Source organism: Atta colombica, unplaced genomic scaffold (genome assembly GCF_001594045.1).
Source record: "Atta colombica isolate Treedump-2 unplaced genomic scaffold, Acol1.0 scaffold155, whole genome shotgun sequence".
Taxonomy (NCBI): domain Eukaryota; kingdom Metazoa; phylum Arthropoda; class Insecta; order Hymenoptera; family Formicidae; genus Atta; species Atta colombica.
The window spans coordinates 2,313,820-2,334,901 of record NW_017259245.1 but is presented as its reverse complement, the minus strand read 5'-3'; the positions used below and the strand labels follow the sequence as shown (position 1 = coordinate 2,334,901).

At 36.2% G+C, this 21,082-nt stretch overlaps 1 protein-coding gene across 3 annotated transcripts in view; it reads right to left on the bottom strand.

Annotated features, from left to right (window-relative positions):
* Window positions 1-2,453: 2,453 nt before the first annotated feature.
* The window catches only part of LOC108685689 (fasciclin-2), a 92,373-nt gene continuing 73,744 nt past the window's right edge, over window positions 2,454-21,082 (bottom strand). The window contains exons 3-10 of one of the 3 annotated variants that reach the window (XM_018190600.1): window positions 20,185-20,357; window positions 19,521-19,786; window positions 18,329-19,388; window positions 17,389-17,841; window positions 6,834-6,965; window positions 6,292-6,361; window positions 5,642-5,767; window positions 2,454-3,140 (exon numbers count right to left, since the gene is read on the bottom strand). In XM_018190600.1, the coding sequence (XP_018046089.1) occupies window positions 2,999-3,140; window positions 5,642-5,767; window positions 6,292-6,361; window positions 6,834-6,965; window positions 17,389-17,841; window positions 18,329-19,388; window positions 19,521-19,786; window positions 20,185-20,357 (2,422 nt within the window). In that variant the 3' untranslated portion in view covers window positions 2,454-2,998. Of the gene's footprint in view, window positions 3,141-5,641; window positions 5,768-6,291; window positions 6,362-6,833; window positions 6,966-15,644; window positions 16,568-17,388; window positions 17,842-18,328; window positions 19,389-19,520; window positions 19,787-20,184; window positions 20,358-21,082 lie in introns of those variants that run through there. The other 2 variants (XM_018190601.1, XM_018190602.1) reach the window with 2 other exon arrangements.

The following is a 21,082-nucleotide window of genomic DNA, read 5'->3' as shown; positions in this document are numbered from 1 at the left end:
AGACACGCATTCCGTATCGTGCATGTTCTAAACCTACCAAAACTCTCTTAATATCTATTCTCGATACGTCTTACAATTAAGGGAAAACGTTTACAAGCATTTACAAAAACTTATCACATTTTAACGTTTGCGTTTCTTTTTGCAAAAGCCATCTTAGACATTAGGACAAGAGCGGTACGTTTCTTTTTACTCGCTATAGATATTATAGATTAAATATGGCAGCTTTCTGATGTCACACTCTCTCGAAGATCACTGACTGAAAATTCGATCGCAAGTTCTGTGTATCTGCAAAACTTGACATTTGTCGCGGTAAATATCATTTGCTTTTGATTACACTATACATATTCAGAGAAACTTTTAATAAGGTAACATGTCAAAATGTTGTCATAAATTTATTATAATTCGTTCGTCGATTGTTCTTGCACGCATCCTAAATACTGTTTTATACTGCGAATAGAGTGCTTTTCAACTTTTTTTTTATCATTATATGAACAACCACAATTAATCACCGTAATCATAGTGATTTTTGCAATGTCAATACAAATACACAGTATCGCAAGAGTTGTCCTATCTTCATTTTACTTATCTGTCATTTTTAAAGATTGAAAAGCTTTTTTATCATTATAGAAAAAGAGGAAGAATTTTAAAAATAATAAAAAAAGAAAAAATAAAAAAGATGAGCTGCCCTTGCATCTCTTAACAAAGTAACTATACATTGTAAAATATCATGAACTAAAAAAATAAGAATAACTGAGAGCTTTTCTCACTCGAGGTAATAAAAAGTAAAAAAGGTATAAATATACAAGGATGATTATGGATTATATAAATGTACGAAGAACGAACGAACTCGCTACAAGAATATGCGAGATTTAAGTAGTAATTCACTCATAACTATAGTGGTCACACGCGTGATCGTAAAACTCAACAGAGAATACACGCGTATTGAATGCGCGATCGAAGACAAAACAATGAAAAAATGCAATTCGATATTTCCTTTCCTTCAATTACCTGAACAATAATTGATTCCATTAATTTGGCAACGTGAAAGAATCAGTCTTTAGATTTAAAAATAAATGAGAAAAGAATTGAACATTACGATCACGGAGTCAAGAATTTAAGCATGTCGAGAATAAAAGCATGTCGATATATATCGCGTATGAGTTATCTATCATTTATGTCTCTCAATTGATAATCATTTCTAATCAAAAGACATGAAGAAGGATGAGGTATGGGAAGGAAGATAATAGATTGTTCAAAGTGTATGTACAGTTTGAAGGTAGTCGCAAAATCGCGTACCTCGTTTAAAAGAGAAAGAGTTTTTCTCTGTTGGCGGAATATAAAAGCAACACTCATAGTCTTTAATATTCTGAAAAGAGAGCTGTCCTTTTAAATAAGAATTAAAAGTAAAACCTTTTTAGAAGAAGACTGGATGTGATTCAGTATTGCAATTGAATTGAAACACAATTAAAATTCATTTCATCACTAATTGCTAAATAAACACGCTAAAAAGAAACAGAACAATTGATAAAAAAACTCTTTGAAGAAATGTACGTCAAAGACTGAAATTAACAATAAATTTTGTTCTCCATTTCCATCTTGTTCAAGAATATCTCAATTCTTTCGCTAATCGAATATCGGAATTTAGATATGTCTTATTAAACTCCCTGAAAGATTTTGAAAGAACCTTATAATACTCTTTTTAATATTAATTCAATATTGAAAAGAATCTTTTCTTCAATAACGAATTAGAGCTGCCTGGATATTACAGTGTGAAGAATACGAGCGTTGCATTTTTACGCGATTATACTTTTTAAATGCAATATTCTTTCCGAACGAACACGAAGTTTTTTTGTTTGTCTTCACGCGCAACAGAGTACGACTTTCCGCACGGTCTTCTTAAAGCCGCGCGCGACAAAGGACACGATACTACCCAGCGTACTAGACTGTGATAATCTAAAGGGTGCCTCGAAGCGTTCATCTAAATTGATCAGTCGACCTCTACCAATTGCACAACGAATTTTTGTACATTCTTCTTGCCAGCTTCTTCTTCTCGCGCAAATGATCTATTTACTCCTCGTTTCCTTGCATTTATATGTTTTAATTATATTCATAACTTTCTCCTAAGAGCAATTATTGAATAAGCTTCGCTTATTTCGTACTTCTCGTTTTCGTAAGCTATCGATTATCTGTGCTCCTTCGCATGCTTCGGCGAGTACAATGATGAGGCAAAAGAGTTTAAGACTGCTTTTATATTCAAGGGACAAATCTTTCAAACGTGACATATTCTTCGATAAAAACTACCTTGGATCCACCTTTTTGATGTTATTTTCGAGCGATCTCACGATAGTCAAAGAACAAATGAAATATTCCGATCTCACTTTCACTTCAAATGTCTTAAAATCTTAATGTTTTAGTTCTAAAAGTAAAAGTTTTAGTTCTAAAAGTACTGCGGAGAATATGTCAAGTTTTTAAAGTTTGTTCCTTTCTTTAAAGTTAGCTTACGTTACACGCAAAATCAGACGTGCAGTGAAAACTTTGTGGCAAAGTAATAGGCAAAGGATATGTTCATCAGTGGCGGGAAGCGCTTTCAAGGGATTCTACGAGGAAGTGTAGGCGGCAAGTATATCGCAGTACACGAGGTAAGAGGTTTTGAAAGGATAGAAGGCGGGTCGGCGTGCAACTGTGAAACCGCGCACGTTTTTTTTGAGAGAAAAATGAAAAGCAAAGACTCGCGATAGAGACTTGGCGCTGAATGGCGACAGAGAAATCTCGTGAGGTTTCATCCGGAAAAAATTCGGCGAGACGGATTGCTAAATCCCTCGTCTTCCCGCAAACGAGCTCGTGAATGTTGTACATACGATGATTCCCTCTGCGCGTCCTTCTTTTCGTTTCTTGTTTTGCATTTTCTTATTCTTTTTTTTTTTTCGAGAACACTTTAGCCGGAAACCGCGCTGCGTTTTTCCGGAACGATTTACAATCTAGTACGCCGGAAGAATATCTAGACGGCTGAATCTTTGCCGACGAAGCCGGTCTTGGAAACGGACCTCTTGCCGTCAAAAGTGATGGAGGTCTCTCGGCGCAGTCCGGAATCGATGATCGGCGTGATCTTCTTTTCCTCTTTCAGCGGCTCCTTCTCGTCTCTGCAAAAGTGTCAAGACAACATTTGTCGGAGGACCGTGATTTCCGATGTCGGATTAACTTCTAATACCGGGCAGAAAAAAAAATTAGAAAAGGAGAGCATGTCCATATGCGGCGCGTGGTGCGACATCGAATACACACGTCAGGCATGCTATCACTCGCAAAGTAAAAGAACTGTCGTAGTGAGAGCTTCGAAGAAACGATGCGTCTCTCTCTCTCTCTCTACGCGGATTTATATGCCATATGCCATTTTCGATTCCGATAAATCCCGAGGAAGCCGCGTTTATTAGGATTCTGGAGGAATTTCCTAACTAGTCCAAGCATTCAGAAAGTTGAACAGCGTTCAACTTTCTCAGCGTGCATATGCACAAAGAAGAAAAAAAGAATTTGCCTTCTATTTTTTACATAAATCCATAATTATATAAATATACGGTTCTTATTATACTTCGAACAAAATTTTTTTCAATTTTAAAATTATCTGACAAAGGATCATCTCGAATTGTACAACAAATTAATGAAAATTTTTAATATCAGTAAAAGAGTTGATAGCATAAGATGTAAATTAAAAAAAAAAAAGGTAAAATCATATAAGTCGTAAGTTTCAAAAATTTTTTAGTTACAGTACGTGATAATAGTTCTGAAACGGATAATATTTCAAAAAAATATTTCAAAAATATTGATTTATCTAAAAAAAATGTTTGAAACAAAAATAATAGAGTTTACCAAATTGATTTTAAAAGATCCCAAAGTCAAATTAATATCAACATCTGCTTTTTTAAAGCCTATTACTTTTATTTTTTTTTGATAAATCAATATTTTTTTAAATATTAAAAATTCCATTCCAGAACTTTTACCACGCACCATAATACCAATTCCTGGAACTTATGATTTGTTACGATCTTGTTTTTTTTCTTAATTTACATTTTATATATATGCTGTCAACTATCTTTTACATCAAAAATTTTCACTAATTTGTTGTACAAATTGAGATGGCGATTTGTACCCTTGCGAGTTTAATAATATTATAAGTATTTTTTAATATAACTTGTGCTTTGTACATAATGCCCGCGTTTTTAAGAAATAAAATTTAAATAAGTTGAACGAAATCTGTGAAATAACGTTAAAAAAAATGCGGACCATTGAGCGGAAGTGATTTTCTTCATTTTCAGAAATAAGAAGTTTTTGGAGCATTTAATTGAGCTATTTTAAAATAATTACAAAATAATATATAGAAATATTTAGAAATCGTACAACTCCATATTTTTACGTAATTATATAAATTATGTCTGTTCGTTTTTCATTAAAAATCTAAAGAATCAGTGTCTTATGTTTCTGTCTTTTTTTTTGTGCGCCATGACAACTAACATGTTTTAATAATTTTCTCATTACTTTATCATTTTACACCACTTCTACTCAAAGTATATCAAGTCGCATATAATAAGCGTTTACTCGCAGTGTTATTTGCGCTTCGTAAAGCACAAAACTGGCAGGTCGAGAACAAGACTCGCATACTTGTTGCAACATTGTGCGGTGACGGAACTAGAGAGAGAATTAAGGGCAAAGTGAGCATTATTCCAAAGTGTATCGTGCATGCGGCATGGCCAAAGCTCAGGCGAGTACCGGCGAGCGCATTATTACGAAATAGCACTAAAGCGCGTCCATTTGAATGCAGTATTCATTATACTAAAAACTATTTAATAAATATAAGTCGAGTTTATAAATGACAATTCATTCGAAATTAACTTCTTATAAATAAATCACGAATCATAAACAAGGAAGTAAAGTCTTTTCTTCTTTCAGATTATTTTTTTCAATAAAATATTATATACAAAATTCTTTCCACCTTTGTGACTTATTCACTGAATAAATCTGGAACAATAAAATAATTAGCAGTAATTAAAAAAATTTTTACGTTTATTAAAATTTCACTTCGAATTTCACTTTTTTCATATTGTGCTAATAAAAAAGTAAAAAATGAAATGTACGATCCATTATGTGCTACACTCGTTAAAGTTATCCATAATCCGTCCCACGGTTGAAAAAGGGAGAGATATAATATGTACACTGCCTATGCGTAGCCACGAGTGGACACGGATGCCGGCGCAACGCAAAAGTGTAAAAGATAAATGTGTTGCAGGACGAGGGAGTGGTTGGCGGCACAACGAATGCGTCCAACGAATCGAACGTGTTTTCTCCCATGCTCATCAAATTCTGTTTGATGCGTATCGATGACTTCCCTTACGAGGACGGATCATCTCTGAACATCGAGTCGGATGAGTTCAGCGATAGGTACCGTCGTCGCTTGGGGAAGTCAGGTAAGAAAAGTACGCAGAAAAAAAAGAAGAAAAAAGAGAAGAGATCTCCGAGTTTTGAAAGACAAGAGAAGAAAAGGAAAAAAAAAAAATAGAGAACGTCATGCAAAGTGGAAAGCTGTGTCGGAGAGCCCCTTCGTGAGGGACCATGCTTCTTACTGATTTCGCTTATACATCGTTTTCTCTCTTACATGGCAGTGTGTTTGACCAATCTAATGGTATTTTTTCCACTACTTGAGTCTTGGATGGCCGTGACCCCGGCGACATTGGCCATTTTTTGGTCGCAATACGGCAATGGAAACCGCCAACCGTAAAGACTACCGGTAAAGAAAAAAAAGAGAGAAATACGAGAGGAGTCAAAGTGTTGTCTCTGTGTTTGCCGGCGGGCTACTCTCTAACATTTAATATCGCGACTCTACCACCGTCATCGCAATCACTATCGTCTTTTCTATCGCGCGAGACGCGATTATGCGAGGCTGAATTGCAGGCGTTCGCAGAATCGTGTAGATAACGTTAGAGAGAAATCTCTCTGTGACTCGCGTTTAGATCTAATCAAATTATCGGCGAAATGAAGAAGTAATACGAACTTGATAGTCAAAAAAAGAGTGAAGACGGAAGAAACAAAAAAGACCGTACCGAACGAGAGTTCAATGACGGGTGCAAAGTTCGATAATATGATAAAGTAGCGCTAGACTTGCCAAAGCATAATGTAGAATACATATGTAATAATATAACGAGATGCGGTAAAAACTGTAGAAGTATATCCAAAAAAGAGTATCCCATAATACATATATATTCAGAATACTGTTGCGTGATTTCGAATATTCGAAAAGAGACTCACCTGCCGAGCTTCGTATCTTCCTCATCGACTGGTTTCCGTCGAGATCGTTCGCGCATGTAGTTAATAATTCCTATAATGCAAAAGAGACAAACGTTTTTGTGACAAAATGTTAACAATCAAAATAAAAGGACGTGCAATATTTTAATATTCATAGATTTACAAAATAGTTATATATTATAATTTAATTTTTCACGCATGCGTTCGGAATATTTTTATGCGTTTTACTAAAAAGCTTTTATACATGCGAATTTTAATACAACAATTAATTAAATTCTAAATTTGCTCCTAGATTTCAAAATTATGTATTTTTATAATTAAATTCCGAAATATGAATCAAATGTTATAGCCATAATGAATAATAACGAAATAACTTTGTTATCGAATGACATAATTGGCAGATATAACTAATGCATGATAAACGTAATTAATAATAATGTGAATGCGAACTGAACCTCGATGTTTCCCCTTTATACTACAATAACGTGAGAGTATTTATCAATAATCTGTTCAAGCTGTACTTGATGATTTAACGTCTAGCTCACCTGTCTCGCGCACGCAACAGCAGATGGCATCAATGACGATAAAGATGACGAATATCGTCGCGAGGACAATGCCGATTATGGCTCCGCTCGATATTAACGGGCCTTGATGCTGCAGCACGCTGGTATCTACACCTTGAAAGACGATAAAAGCACATCATTCTTAAACATATCCATCGTGATACTATATGTATACATATGTATATCGCAGACCGTTAGTGCAAAAGCGATACTGAACGATGTTTGGTGATGGTTAACAATCGTTGCATTTGAACGTATACTTGGCGATACACATCGTGGAAGCGCTTGCGGAAGGATGCGATAAGACATGCTTGAGAAAACGTACTGGTATGTTTTTTTTCTGATTTAACAGAACCGTTATTGTATAAAAAATTATTAAATAATTTAATTTAATTTAATGTAATATTTGATATAAAAAAAATATCAGTCGATTTTACGACGCAACAGTTACAATTTTATGTTCTCTAAATCTGAATCAATGGATAATCATTGACATCAGTGCCAAGTATGCTGCTGGTAATCAGTAAATTAAATGTGAGATCTCTGACCTAATTAATCTTTATTATGCGATCTAACTAACCTTGTTTTAGTGCTTAAACTCAATGAATATCGAAAAATTGAAATTAACGTGCAGATATCAATATTTTAATTATGTAATGCTCAAATATTCTTCCTTTTTTGGTTGAACTTCACTGATTATCAGTGCCAACTATGCCACTGGATAATTAATAACTATCCACTGATCCAAATATTCTTCTTCCTTTTTTAGTTGAACTTCACTGATTATTAGTGTCAACTATGCCACTGGGTAATTAATAACTATCCACTGATCCAGATTTAGGGAGTGACAAATTATACAGCTAGTAGTCTTCTGTTTAAGTTTGAATACACGATTTTAGATATAATTGCAAATAATTAATTTAAAATAATTGTTATGTGTTAATAAACTATTAGATATTAAACAACTACTTATTCAATATTAAACAGTATTATCGGTTATATTATTAATGTCAATATATTATTGGATAAACATATATTATATAATACAATGTTAAAATACGAGATAAAATTCTGTCGATACATCGATGCAGTAATTAAGATAATTACTTCTCGAGTATCGATCGCGGTGTCACATCACCAAACACGTTTCACGTACAATGATATTTTAGTTTCCTGAAAAGAAACAAGATCTCGGCGGGGTTGTGTGGGGGAAATGCGGCAAAAATCCGTCTTTATCAAAGGAGGAAACCAAAAACCAGAAGGCAACAACGACAAGACATACAAGTAGTGATTGTCAGTTAAGGAGACACACAGTGTGCAAGTGAGTGTGTGTATGTGTGCGTGTTATGTATTTTTTATGTACGTGTGTGTTATACATCGGTTAATGGATCGCGATAATTAGCGCACTGCAGAGCGTAGAAGCGATAGAAGAGTCTCATTTCATGACGCAACACCATACAACATGTGCTGTGCTAAAAAGCTCAAGGGAGGAGGAAGGAGAGAGGGGAGGAAAAAGCTCATTCACTAGCCTCCCACAATCGATGTTAGTTTCTACGCGCCACTAGTCTAAAAGTGCTACCTCCACACAAAAAGCCCCACCACTGTAAGTGCCTCGCATTTAGTTCTGTCTCACATTCACTCATTCTCTGTCATTTCTCTCTCCTCTTCCCACATTCTCTCACTACCATCCAATCCTTAACAGAGCTCTCAACTACGTTAGTTAGCGGCCAACATCTTGCACTTGCTTGTACTTTAAGGGGATATTTACCGTTTTCGGTGACGCGCGTCGCTTCCCGTGGTTTATTTTTATCATAATTATAAAGTAAAGAGGCGATGTGTATAATGATAAGCGAAAAAATAAATAAGACCGCCGAAAAAGAAACCATCTCAAATTGCAAACGCGTGGCCAGAAGAGCTCTCAGCTGAGAGATATTCTTGAAAACAATCATTCCATCTCCTTCTTCTTTTCGCTCGTCATTCCATTTGGAAAATTCTTAAGCTCGGAAAATTGACAACTTCGGCACAGAATACAATTTGAAGGTGGCTTCTCCGCTGGCTCGGATTTGTCCATCCGTATTATTCTTTTTTTTTTCTCCTTAAACACTCACATATATATATTTTTTTTACGTCATTCCGTTGTATTTACAATATTGAATATTTCGCACAGGAAAGAACGAGTTACACGAGTTTATCCTCCTCATAAATACGAACATATTAGGCACTAGGCTAATACATATCCTTAGACGTATGTAAATGTTTTATCTACCTATCTATCTATGTATACTCTTTATATATACGTTTGTACATATACGTGTATGTGTGTGTGTGTGTATATATATATATATATTTGTGTATATATATATATATATTTGTGTATATATATATATATATATATGTATCATGTTGAGTGTGTGTGTGTTTGTGTGTATCTGTAGTGTGTAAATATATACCCTTCGAAAGATACGAGCGGAGTCCACGGTACTGTAATAAAAGATAAAAAAAAAAAGAAAAAAAAACATCGAGAGAAGAATACAAGGGGATTGCTACGCACTATCATCGAATGTCTCGTAAAAGTAACCGGAGTGACAATGGATACTGAACGACCACGTTGAAGTTCGATTTCGCATTCCGATCTATTTTCGGTCCGTGCCATAACGTTTCTAGCTCCAAGTCGACGCGATTATTTCTTAAACCTGGATACAATCCATGTACCTTCTGCAACCCGAAGTAAATTCAGTGACATGTATATCCTTTTCTTCTTACCTTCACTCGAAAAAGACTGTGCCGACATAAAGAAAAAAATTAAAAGGTATACTACAGTTTTTATTAATATACTCATTTCCGTAAGCGGCTTAAGTATTTTCTTTCTCCGACGCAAAACTAATTCTGTTTATAGAGATTCTGTTTAATGCGCTGGAAAAAAATCTCTCAAATCCGAACCTTATTACGATTAAATAAAATAACGAAATAGAAAAGACTAAAAGGGCCGCAAAAAACTACTGTACTAATGCATTGGCGGAAGGCTTTTCCAAATGCAGAGACGGCCGTTTATTATTTTATTAACTGAGTTACACAGTGAAACGCGATTTTGTACACAAACTTTTAGGCACTCGACATCTTTTTATCAATATTTCAACATTAAATGTATCATTAAACTCTTCCATTATCAAGAGAATAATGAAATCGTTGATTAAATTTAATTTTATGCAAATAAATATCTTCTGTGTTTCTCGTCGAGTAATATTGACGTACGTATTTCGAGAGATAAAATGACACAACGGTAAAAACTTTATTAAATAATTTCAACGTAATAGAAAGATTATTTTGCAGAGTGATTTTAGTATGTTTTTTCACAGTGGAAGGATTAAAATAACGCTGTTTCGCCGCGCGGATTCGAGGACCTGGTACTATGAAATCGCGCGAAAACCGTGCAACGTCCATCGGAAATAGATCGCGGAGAGTATCGTGCTTATGTTTTTACATTTCTCGCCCTCTCATCGTTCCAGTCCTCCGGTTCATCCACTCGACGGAGTTCTCTTTAATGCAGTGGCTATTTATAAGCGACGTGGCGACGCCCGGAGGTTCCACGAACGGATTCGCATTCGCGAGCAGATCTATTCGACTTTTCTGCGTTTTCCTTGTTTCTATCTCCCCCACAAAGTCGCGTGGGTACTAGAGGATGGACCCGGCACATCAGCCAGCGCAAACACCCGGCTCTCTCCTCTCGAGCGATTCATTTGTACGCGCGGAGAGATTATCTTTGTAACGAGAAACACTCCAGCTGCTGCTTACTGCTGCTGGGAAACTTCTTGCTTAAACACAGACACGTTCAGATTGTATGTATATTTGATGTGTATTATTTCGGCGTCTCTCGGGAAACGTTTTGGGAAATGCGGTACCTAATATATGCATCCTTGAAGTATTAAAAAGTAATGCGAGGCAACAAAGGCAACGAAAGACGCGTTTTTTAGGAATTTTAGTTAAATAAAATCAAGAAATAAATTTTAGGAACTTCTCGGATTAAAATATTAAAATATTAAATATTAAAAAAAAGAATTGATTGATTTTAAAGAACGGAAAATCGTTATTTGTATACCTATAATTTAGAATTACTCAATTGTACGGCAGCGTTTTCTTCCCGCAAGATAAATTCTGTATAATCGTACAATCGTACCGTATAAAGTGAGTGAATTGGAATAATCCCGCATTCCCCGCTAATTGATTCCGTCCGCAATCGCGTCCTCGAGATGATGATGCCGGTGCTTGAAGCGTCCGGGTGAAAGCAACCGCTCGCGCAGACAATGAGTCGTCGTTGCCGAATGGAGCATTTATACGCTCGCAATTTATCCGGACGGCGCAGTTTGCGCGGGGGATCGATCCTCGAGTACAAAACACAAAGCCGCCTTGATTTCCCGGCAGAGACAATTCTGGCCGCGGCGCAAGAATCGAGGATCGATTGATCCTGGCAGATTGCGGGAGGGTTGGTCGCGTGCGTCTCTCTGGTTTGAGGCTCTCCGCAAACACGCCTGTCTACGTTCTAAGCGGAGGAGGGCAAGGAACGAATAGTGCACGTTCGCGTAATTAGTCCGTGCGAATCGCGACACGTTGAACAATTGCGAATAAAGAGCCGTTTGTTCGTGACTGTAGCTCGTATTCCTGCGTCGTGGGCATTTAACGTTAAATTACTGTCTGTTCTGAATTACTGTATCCTTTCGGTACGAAGAAATTACACAATGATCCGTATTCTTGTCACGAATTTGTTGCTGAATTTCACCGTCTAATTTTGACGCTGTGAAGACATCGGTAATATTGCGAATGAATTAAGATTAGAAGGCAATGTTAATACGAAATTATTAAAATAGAACAGCGAATTTAACTTGAAATATATGAAGTGCAAAATTAATTCAAAGTAATGGGTTAATGGTTAAATATAGGCAATAGATTTTACAGTTCTTTTTTGATATTCATGAAAATGGACTGGACTTTGACAGAATCATGTTACTTTGTTCGAGTAAGAGGAATAACGGAAGATCGTATCTTTACCGAAGCGGTGGACTGAATCGATACCGTGGTCTGTTCGTTGCAATTTCACGAATCCTTTTATCGAGACAAAGTGCGAATTTCGAGGGATTTCGTTTGGCCAGTTCCAGTTACAATCGTTCTAGAGCTTTCCAGGAAGCTGCCCGGTGATTTCCGCCAGAAAAGAGGAAAACTCATTGGAGGCAGATTCGAGACGGATGGAAAACCATTTCGACGATCGTTCCCTTCGAATCGTTTTCTTCTGCCATCGCGTCTGCTTCTCGACATTGTCTTTATCATCGGTTTAAAGCCTTCCGCCTTTCTCCGCGCTTGTCTTTCATCGGTTTAAAGCATCATCTGAAAGAAACTTTATTCGCGCATCTACGCTTTCTTCCATTAATTCCGCTTTGTGACGTTTTCGAAATTACGTTGGAGTTTATTGTTACGGGAGGTAAAACAGGATACTTGCGTATATAAGACGTTGTCGTTTTCCCGTTGACTGAATCTAGTCGAGTTTTTACGATTGTAAACGGAAGTAAGGAGCTTGTTTTCCGTCAGAGTTTATCTATCACGATATTCAATCATACCTGTGACTAAAAGTCTCAATGTCGGCTTTATAATATTATTGACACAACGATAAATGTCGATATCTTGAAACCGGATTAATCAATATCATTCTATCGCTCGAAAAACGGAAGAGTGAGAAAAAGAAATCGGATAAGAATTAAGAAATTTGACACGTATGATGAAACATCTCTGATCTTAGATCCGATGTTTTCTTTTCATTTTTTTTTTCTCTCGAGACCCAGGATGTTATTGATTATTCCAGTTCCGAGGAAATACATTTGCGAGAAAAGTTACTATTTTTGTAACTGGTATCTGTATAAGATTTGCAGACGTGTTTGTTTTCCATAAATTCGCGATAGTATGCCCTATGTGCCTCAGTCTCGATAAAACTTTGTTGCGAATGTCGAAGAACACTCGGGCCACTACAATATTACCAATTCGTAATATTATTTAATGTAATCAATAATTAAGATCTCATTATTCTTATGCTATGTTCGGTTATGTATATCTATGTCATATTTTTATATCAAATTTTAATGACAGATTTTTTTATAGACATATATAAAATCGATTATTAAAAAATTTTTACACAAAACCTTTCAGTTTTCATCAATATTAAATGTCTCAGCCATTTATTTTACATACAAATACAATCTCTACTGAAATTGAATTTGAAATAAACAGAAAAATAAAGTAGCTCTCGAGAATCAGTTTATTTTAATTTAGAATTTTTAGAAAGTCTTAATTCATAAAATTTCATTTTTTAATTATAAATTCATAAAACCATGCTTTAAAATTCTCATAATGGAAAATCGAAATTGTTAAAAAAAATCTGTCATCAAAATCCAATATGTTGTCGTCGTATTAAATGCCATGAACGAGTTCTCCACGTTCTCCGCGTTCTCCACCTAAACGGGGACGACGTGTATGGAATGGGAACATCGCCGATGAGGCTCGGCGTGACGCATCGCTAAGTTAAAAAAAAAATAAGGGGAGTAATGATAACAAAGCGCATGCCATGCGTTGTGGACTAATATCTAAGAACCCAGGCATTGCGAACAGACATAAAAGAGACGTAAAAAGATTTAGGTCGAAGACCTCGTCACATCGAGATCGATCGTCAGTGTTTTCGCGTGAGCCTCTCGGGGGAGGCGATCAATGCATATGTGTTCATGTGTGTGTTTGAGTGTGTGTGTGTGTATGTGTGTGTGTGCGCGCGCGCGCGCGCGTGTGTAGTGTATGTGTGTGTACAGGCACTTGAGGTAAAAGACCGCCCGTTCCGGATACGACCAAGTCTTCGAGATCGAACCACGCTCCTTTTGTAGTCTCTTATTCAGGAATCGAAACCGTGTAATTTCGCCAAGTTCAATTTTCGACATGAAAGAATAGTAAGGGAAAATGTTACCTTACACTAATCGTCTCCCTATTCTGGTCGGAATAACTACGTCGCAAAACAGGAGAATGAAAAAATGAGAAAATTCATTCAATGAATTCTCCCGACGTTGAAGTTATAACTGTGGCTTTTAATTTCCAACGACTTTTAATTTCTGTAACTTCTACTTAGAGTTTATAATTTTAACTGTTTTCATTTTCTCATCATTTTTTCATTATTAAAAAATTGTTTTGCAATCTAATATTCTAATTTAATTATGGAATATTATTGGTTTTAACAATTTATTTTAGTATTTCAATTACTCTGCCTCGATGTTCAAGAATGGTTTACGCATCAAAATGCAAACTAGTCAAAATTAGACCGATCTCGATTCCTTATCTCATCGCCCGAGATTAGTGATTAATGACGACAGTGGTTACTAATGATAATTACGGCGGTGATGGCGGCTACTGCCGGTAGCGGCGGTTATGGATACGTAAGAACTACGGCGATAATAAATTTATAATTATATTGTAAATATGTGTAATAAGAATCATATAATGATCGTAACACACAGATCATGCGCACACTAAACATGTATTTCAAAAACTAGTCAAGCGAAACTAATGACTGAATAAATTTCCCAAAAAAATAAAGATTACAAAAAGTAGATAAACAAATTGAAGGCAAGAGAGGAGAGAAAAAATTAGACGCAATTTTCAAAAATTAATCCAACTAAAATATTAATTGGCAGTCGTGTGAGAGTCATCGAGTTTCGGATTTTGTTTCGCGATTAATCGTAGAACCCGACCATAGAATTACGAATCACGATAAATGCTAAGATTTCCACTCCAAATAAACAATTTTTTATGAAGAATTATAACGATTTTATATCTTATCTTATTATTACATAAAAATATACAAAGAATATATTGCATGTAAAATACAGCAATTTAGATGATAACAATTTACTATTATCCCGTGAAAAAATGCGAAAAAAATTGTCTCCAAGATGTATCAATTTCATTACCCGCGTCACGATTTTTTTATTCATTTCTCCTCATGTCAGATATATATTTGCATTGGATATAATCGGGTTCTAGGATTAAAGTTCCTGGATGTTGTGTGCGTGACGCGACTTCGCGAGGAGTTTCGCTCGCTCGTGTGAAATTCTTTGCCTCGTAAAAGAACATCGCACGAACGCGAATCGTGGATATAAGTGTCGACTTTTACGAAGGAGGAAAATGTCCCATTTCTCAATAAAAACGGATTTTTTTTTTTTTTTTCGTAAAGGCAAATTTCATCGTTTTTATGCTGTATAACTTCATCAATTTTTTGTTCTGATTGCTATGATGAATCTACGAATATCCGAATATTTCATCGACCGCATTTGCTTAATGGCTCTATTATTCTTCTCCCTCCCTTTTGTTCATCAATCAATCTTCGTAATTAAGATCTTATAAAAATCAGATCGCAAAAAACGTAAAAAAAAGTTTCATCCAAAAATATTTTGGACGTATACTATCGGCAAACTCAGTAAACAGCTCCGATGCATCAAACTGTACGTATTCTACGGGATACGATTATTACATTCGTATTCGTGCGTGATTTACGAGTCGCCGCGATTCTAATCGCGACTATTCGTTCCCTTAATATCGATTATATAATATCCTTCCTCTTGGTCGGTAAACTTTGCGCGTGAATATAGTAGACAATTCAGGGCAGTAGTATTCTTATGGACACTATCTTATAGTCTCACACTCGTATAGTCGTAGCTATCCGATATAAGTTAATTTATTCTCGAATCAACCTATATATAGGGAAGCACATTCTTCTTTTATCTATCGATATAACACATACCATACAAAAGTTCGTAAACTGCAAAAGTTGACGAAGCATAGTCGTGACTTATCTTAAATCTTTTTAAAAGTGCATAGATCTGACTTTAATTAAGAAACGAAAATTATAACACGCGAAATTGTTTTACAGCACATTCGTTTTGGTTACGTCAATTCTCTTGCATGCCTTGTTCTCGAGGCGATGCGAGGGAATATTATTCTTGCGCATACACTGCGATACCCGTCTCTCTTACAAAAATTATCAAAGTACAGCCTTAACTTATATATGAGAAAGAAAAATGAAAATAAACGTACCAGTACGTTTATACTAACACGCAGTGAGCATTCAACAAATAATACGTATAAATACACTTCGCATGACTTTTCACGTTGTTTCTTCTTAAAGAAACTCACTTGAACGCTATAATCTTTACTCTCGGAATGTACCGGCGAACGTATCAATTTATTCTTCATTGTCGATCATTTACTGCTAAATGGATATATTATAAATGAACAGATACTATCGTGTACAATTGTCCCGCGATTAACTTTCGCCGTCGTGTCTCGCACGAAACTATTTAAACGCTTTCGTATCCGAGATGCCTAGATAATTCGATCAGATTCGAACGAAACACGAGAGTCGCAAGAAATCACGAAAGAGGATGTGTTATATTAGTGGAGCGTATATGTCACTTTCGTCCATCGTGGTGTCTCGCTTGTACTGTCGGCCTCGCGAATTCGCCTCGCTTCCTATCGCGTGCGTTCACGACGGAGGGAGGATTAGAGCGCGAGGAGCAAATATCCCTGACGGCGACTCTAAATGGCTAGAGATAGGAGCATTACTGCTGCGGTAATGGCGACGCCGGTCTTGCAAGTATCACCAGCATTACTGTAGTCCACAGTAGTGATGCCCGTAGATTCTGAATGGATAAAAAGGCTCTGTGTAATAAAAAAGATCTTCCCCGCTTCAAGTATGTCGTCGTCGAGTAAAATATTTTTAATGTCTTTACAAGCCCGCCGACGGTCACCGGATAGCTTTAGCTAGCTGGTGTCTTGCGCAGGGTCAAGGGATCTGAGGACTTCTTCAAATCCTGTAATCTCGATTAACGCCAGAAGGGCCGGGGGCTTGGTATTTTTATAAAAATAACTTTCCATTCCGCGTAAAATAGAAAGCAAGTTATATAACATGCATATAAAAAATTGCAATTCAAGTCGCGATACCAAAATTCATATTGCAAATATATATATTAACGTAATAAACATAATTTATTCCTATAAAAACGTACGTTATATCTAAAAATGAAAGTGTAATTAAATACATTTTACTTAAAACGAATGGTGTTAAAATATTTAGCGAGCAAAATAGCCATTTAGGCCTTTCTGATGATTACAAGATCGTTTCCGCCGTCGACAGAACCATTAGAAAAGTTATAAGAAAAAATTAATACAAAAAAAAAGATAGTTTAACTGAATGGAAACCTCTTAGACGAGGAAACGAAAGACCTCAAATAACCCTTTTCCCTCCCCCTTGAATGAACAAAAATAGGGGCGACAAAGTGATAAACGATTTGAAGAAGATCGCGAAGAAAAAAATATTCAGTGCAGTAGCTTCGTGCACATATATATTTCAAGAGGAATTAAATATATCTCGAGTGGAAATCATTACGAAAAATGTAGATACGTCATGACAATAATTATGTTGGATCGTAGGAACACCGAAAATTAATTGCCACTAACTTACCTCTAGCCGTCCTGATCTTGACGTATCCAGGTTTGCCGTAACCCATCGCGTTGTGAGCCTGAAGCTCGACTGTGTAGAAAGTATCGTATTTCAGTTCCTTGAGGAAATGCCTCGTCCTTTGGGATTTGACATCTGTCGATTGACAGGTTTCTTGCATCACTTCCCACTCGCCAGAGACACGTCTTATCTGGCAGTACTTGATCAGGTACTTGTCTATGGGTTCGCCATTGTCGGGCGGCGTCACCCAGCTGAGCTCATATTGATGACTGTACGGAGACTGCTCGTATTCAGAGCCTGGCGTGGTCAGAATTCTCGGATCTTTTGGCACCGTTCTACCGGGTGTGATCTCTCGATGGAAGTTACCAAAGTTACCCAGACCGACCTCATTTCTCCCGGCGAATCGGAAGTCATAGGGCGTCTGTGGTTTCAAACCCTCGATGACGTACAGAGTACCTAGAGGATATTGTTTACGTGACGTTTAACTAAAATGTTAAATTACATAGAAAGAAAAACACAAGCTAAGAAAATAATTAAAATTATAGCATGACTTGGTTTTAGTGTATAACTTTAATGCATGCTTTGTATAAAATAGTTTTTTATTAATTTTTTACCGTAAATATAAGTGACTTATAAATAAATATCATCAAATTATAATTAGATTTTTTTATTTTTTCAGACTCTTTATATACTCATAAACAAAATTAAATTTTTGTGTTGTCTAATTAATTTATTATGTACATATTTAAAAGCAAAATATCACAATAAATGTTCTCAAATATATCTAAGTTGATTAATTCGTTAATTTAAATAAGATTACTTTTTTATAAATTCGTTAATATAGATATTCTTGAATTAATATAAGATCGAAAATATTAAGATCTTAACTTTTTTGTACAGTTCATTAAAAATTAAAAGAATATATTATATATTTAAGACTTACCGACAGACCACGTCTTATTTTTCGCGTTTTGCCAAGTATGCAACTCTTCTTTGTACTGTACGGTAATAGTGGTGACAGGCAAATCTGGATGTACGGGCGGTTGCAGATCGAATCTTATCGTCGTGGCGGTAACTTCAGCCATCTTGACGCTCAAAAGCTCGCCGGGTTTCGCCGCTTCTCTCAATTCCATCATACGCTCCCTCGTACCATGAGTATTCATAGCGATGCACTTATAATGCGTGTAAAATCTCCGGTCGATCGGTCTTATTTGGAGAGTGGAAATCGGCCCGTTACCAAACTGTTGGATATAAGCTTCGTTTTCGATCTTCTGCTCATGCAAAGTCCAGCGTATTGTCGCGTTCGGTATGCTCTCGGCTTCACAAGTGAGATTAATTGGTTTCGATTCCCAAGACCAAGTGACATTCCGCATGGTGGAGGAGAAGGAGGGCGGAAATTCCACAGTCAAATGACCATTCATGTAGGCGACGCCGCCAGTATTTTCCGCTACACATTCGTACAGGCCATCGTTATCAGTAAGAACATCAGTGATTGATAGTATGCCAATAGTCACGTCACTAGACATGTTCTGGTCTGGTTCGTTCCTCACGATGATCCGGTCATCTTCCGACTGAGCGCCATCCGCGTATGGCTTGTCGAGGGTAAATTTCCTGAAGCTCACTTTTGGTGGTGGTCGACCGAAGGCCTTACATTGGATTTCCACACTTTTGCCCTCCACCACGGTCTTGTTCAAGAACTCCATGATTTTCGGTTTGATGATCACATTTATTTGGGTAGTGGCAGTAGCGGTACCTGCAGCGTTTGTTGCCATGCATTGATACTCACCCGAATCTTCGCGCTTCACATTTGTGATAGTGAGTATACCCGAGACCGGATCGACACCGAAGCGATCGGTAATGGACAGATTCTGTTGGGTTAGAGACTTAACCCACGTGATTACTGGTGGTGGCTTGCCAGTACCATTACACCTAATGTCTGCGTTTTCGCCTTCGATGACGTCTATTGGTTTCGTAAACTCAGTGATCGCAGGTCGTATGTGTACCTAATAAGAATTAACAAAGTTATTGATAAAAAATATTTTTTAGAAAAAAATATAGATTTAAATTTTTAAGCAAATATAATCTCTAAAAATTATTAGCAATTAAAAAATGTATTAACTAAATGATTGTAGTACCTCAACGTGAATAGGTCGCTCTTGCAATTCTCCTGTGGTTTGTACTGATGCCCGACATATATATGTACCATCGTCACTCTTTTGGACATTCTTGATCTTCAAGGAATAAGTATTTATGATATAGTGATTATTTGTTTTGATCACCTCTCCGTTGAAAAGCCAATCAACCGAAGGCGATGGCCTAGCGCGTACTTGACAATGAATATCGAAATCTTCCCCAAGAATGGGATACTGATTTGGCGGTGCATTCTCCCACGTGATCGCAACTATTAATCACAAATCGGAAAAATATTACGACATGTACATATATCTCTCGGAAGGAAAAAACGTGTATATTGTTTAACTAATTTGAAATCTTTTAGATTTAATAAAACTTGATAACTTTTACTGTATATCTTACAATTAGATATATAATTAGATATATAATTTATCTGTCTGCCAAAAATATTAACCAGAACGAAATATCCATTAATTGTTCTATATCTGCCTTATTAAAAAGTTACACACGATTTCCAATGACATTTTAATAAAAAAAATTCTTTGATCATTTCATCGTGATATTAAGTACTGTTCGATGTATCTCGCTGGGAGATATTTTATTCTATATCGGAATAAGTTCATTTAAAAATTAAAATGCGATAAGACTTTTTAATTCTGTACTCACTAATAGTATCGATTGTCACAGATTTGCTTAACTGCACATTACGTGCATAAATCCCTTTGCATGTATACATCCCAGCTTGTTCCTCTTCAAGGGAATTAAAGTATAGGGACAGTCTACCATCTTGGTGCAATTCGGTATATCTGGATGGCTTTGAATTACTATTGCCTTTTTTGCTGTGGAGAATAATATCACAATTTGCAAAACAATTCACAATATCGGTTAAAGCACATCAAATTGATAGCAATGATCAATGACATCGCATGACGATATTGCGTTTATACACGTTCTTCGTGAATGACGCGAGAATGACGTGTAAACGACAACGAGATGCATTCGCATGACCTCATATTATTCAACGTTGCATAGTATGGCATAGAGCATATCGACGTATGATGCGAGTACAGGTATATATGATATGATGTATTCAAGCAATTTCCATACAGTATATCGGGTGACGAGATGCCGGATGTAATATCGCGTGACGTGAACTATAAAGGTTACGAATATGGATTCTGCGGATTAAGAAGATGGCTAGAAGTGATAGGATCAAAAGCATGAGTGCTGTGAAACAGCGTTTCCGTCTTCAGAAAATGGAAAATTATCAAAACAAATTTTTATATCTCGAATAAATATGGAAAATTAAGGAAATATTGTATACACATCTCAAAATTAATTTATGTTATCACGAAGCAGCTATATTATGACAATCACATAAACATAAATGCAAACAATGAGGATTGGCATAAAAAATAATACGATATTATCATGACAGCAATGACAGTTTGTCAATTATACAGAGCGATCGAAAAAGCGATAAAAATTTTTATATGTATATTATAGGTTTTTTTTTTTTAAATATATGGTACGTGATATAAATAAATGGTACGTGAATATTTCT